This window comes from Nicotiana sylvestris, chromosome 4 (genome assembly GCF_000393655.2).
Source record: "Nicotiana sylvestris chromosome 4, ASM39365v2, whole genome shotgun sequence".
In the NCBI taxonomy this organism is placed as follows: domain Eukaryota; kingdom Viridiplantae; phylum Streptophyta; class Magnoliopsida; order Solanales; family Solanaceae; genus Nicotiana; species Nicotiana sylvestris.
Genome location: NC_091060.1, coordinates 177765998 through 177767271, shown reverse-complemented (window position 1 = coordinate 177767271; position 1274 = coordinate 177765998). Strand labels below are relative to the sequence as shown.

The 1274-nt window shown below is 39.6% G+C and overlaps 1 protein-coding gene across 1 annotated transcript; it reads right to left on the bottom strand.

Annotated features, from left to right (window-relative positions):
• Positions 1-254: 254 nt before the first annotated feature.
• Positions 255-662, bottom strand: LOC138890587 (secreted RxLR effector protein 161-like). Its single transcript, XM_070173983.1, has one exon. It carries the CDS (start codon positions 660-662, stop codon positions 255-257), a length of 408 nt encoding a protein of 135 aa, XP_070030084.1.
• Positions 663-1274: the final 612 nt, after the last annotated feature.

Here is a 1274-nt window from a genome sequence, read left to right as displayed (position 1 = left end):
ATAAGCCCTTTTTCCACATTGTCCCTCAGAAAATGATGTCTCACATAAATGTGCTTGGTTCTTTTATGTTGAACTAGATTGTTAGCCATGTTAAGTGCACTGGTGTTATCATGTAGAAGGGGCATACAGCCAGTGTACACACCGAAATATTCCAATTGTTGTTTGATCCATAAGAGCTGAGCACAGCAAGAAGCCACAGCTATATATTCTGCTTCAGCCATTGAAAGAGCCACTGAGTTTTGCTTCCTTGTGCCCTATGAGATGAGACATAATCCCAGAAAGTGAGCCATTCCAGAAGTACTTTTCCTGTCCATAAGATAACCAGCATAGTCAGCATCAGCATACCCAATAAGATTAAAATTGTCCCCTGAAGGGTAGTACAGGACCAAATCATGTGTTCCCTTAAGATATCTCCAAATTCTTTTGGTAGCTTTCAGATGAGATTCCTTGGGATTTGACTGAAATCTTGCACACAGCCCCATACTAAAGACAATATCAGGTCTGTTGGCAGTGAGGTAGAGAAGAGACCCAATAATACTTCTATACATGGTTTGATTTACAGGAGATCCAGACTCATCCATGTCCAGTCGAGTAGCAGTGGCAATGGGAGTGTCTATCACTTTTGATGCTTCCATATCAAACCTCTTTAGGAGGTCCTTCATGTATTTCTGCTGGCAGATGAATGTACCCTTTGTGGACTGCTTCACTTAAAAATGCAAGAAGAAATTTAACTCACCTATCATACTCATTTCAAACTCACTTTACATGAGTTTTGCAAATTTTTCACACAAATGATATCATCAACATATACCTAAACAATGAGCAGGTTCTTCCCCCATTTCTTCAGGAACAATGTGTTGTCAATTTTTCCTCTTATAAAACCATTTTCTAAGAGGACCTTTGATAGCCTCTCATACCAAGATCGAGGAGCCTGCTTCAACCTATACAATGCATTGTTCAATTTAAATACATATTCAGGGTGCACATGACATTCAAACCCCAGATGTTGCTTAACATAGACTTCTTCCTTAAGAAATCCATTCAGAAATGCACTTGTAACATCCATTTGGAACAGAGTGAATTCCATATGTGATGCAAAAGCAATTATGATTCTAATAGCTTCCATATGAGCAACTGCAGAAAACGTCTCATCATAATCGATTCCTTCCTCCTGATTGTAACCTTGAACTACTAGCCTAGCCTTGTTCTTTGTAGTGTTTCCATGCTCATCAAGCTACCCACTTGGTTCCTATGATGGTTCGATCAGAGGGTCT

What these genes read in the sequence shown, in the direction of transcription:
- LOC138890587 (XM_070173983.1), bottom strand. Translation starts at nt 662, where the DNA reads ATGAAGGACCTCCTAAAGAGGTTTGATATGGAAGCATCAAAAGTGATA.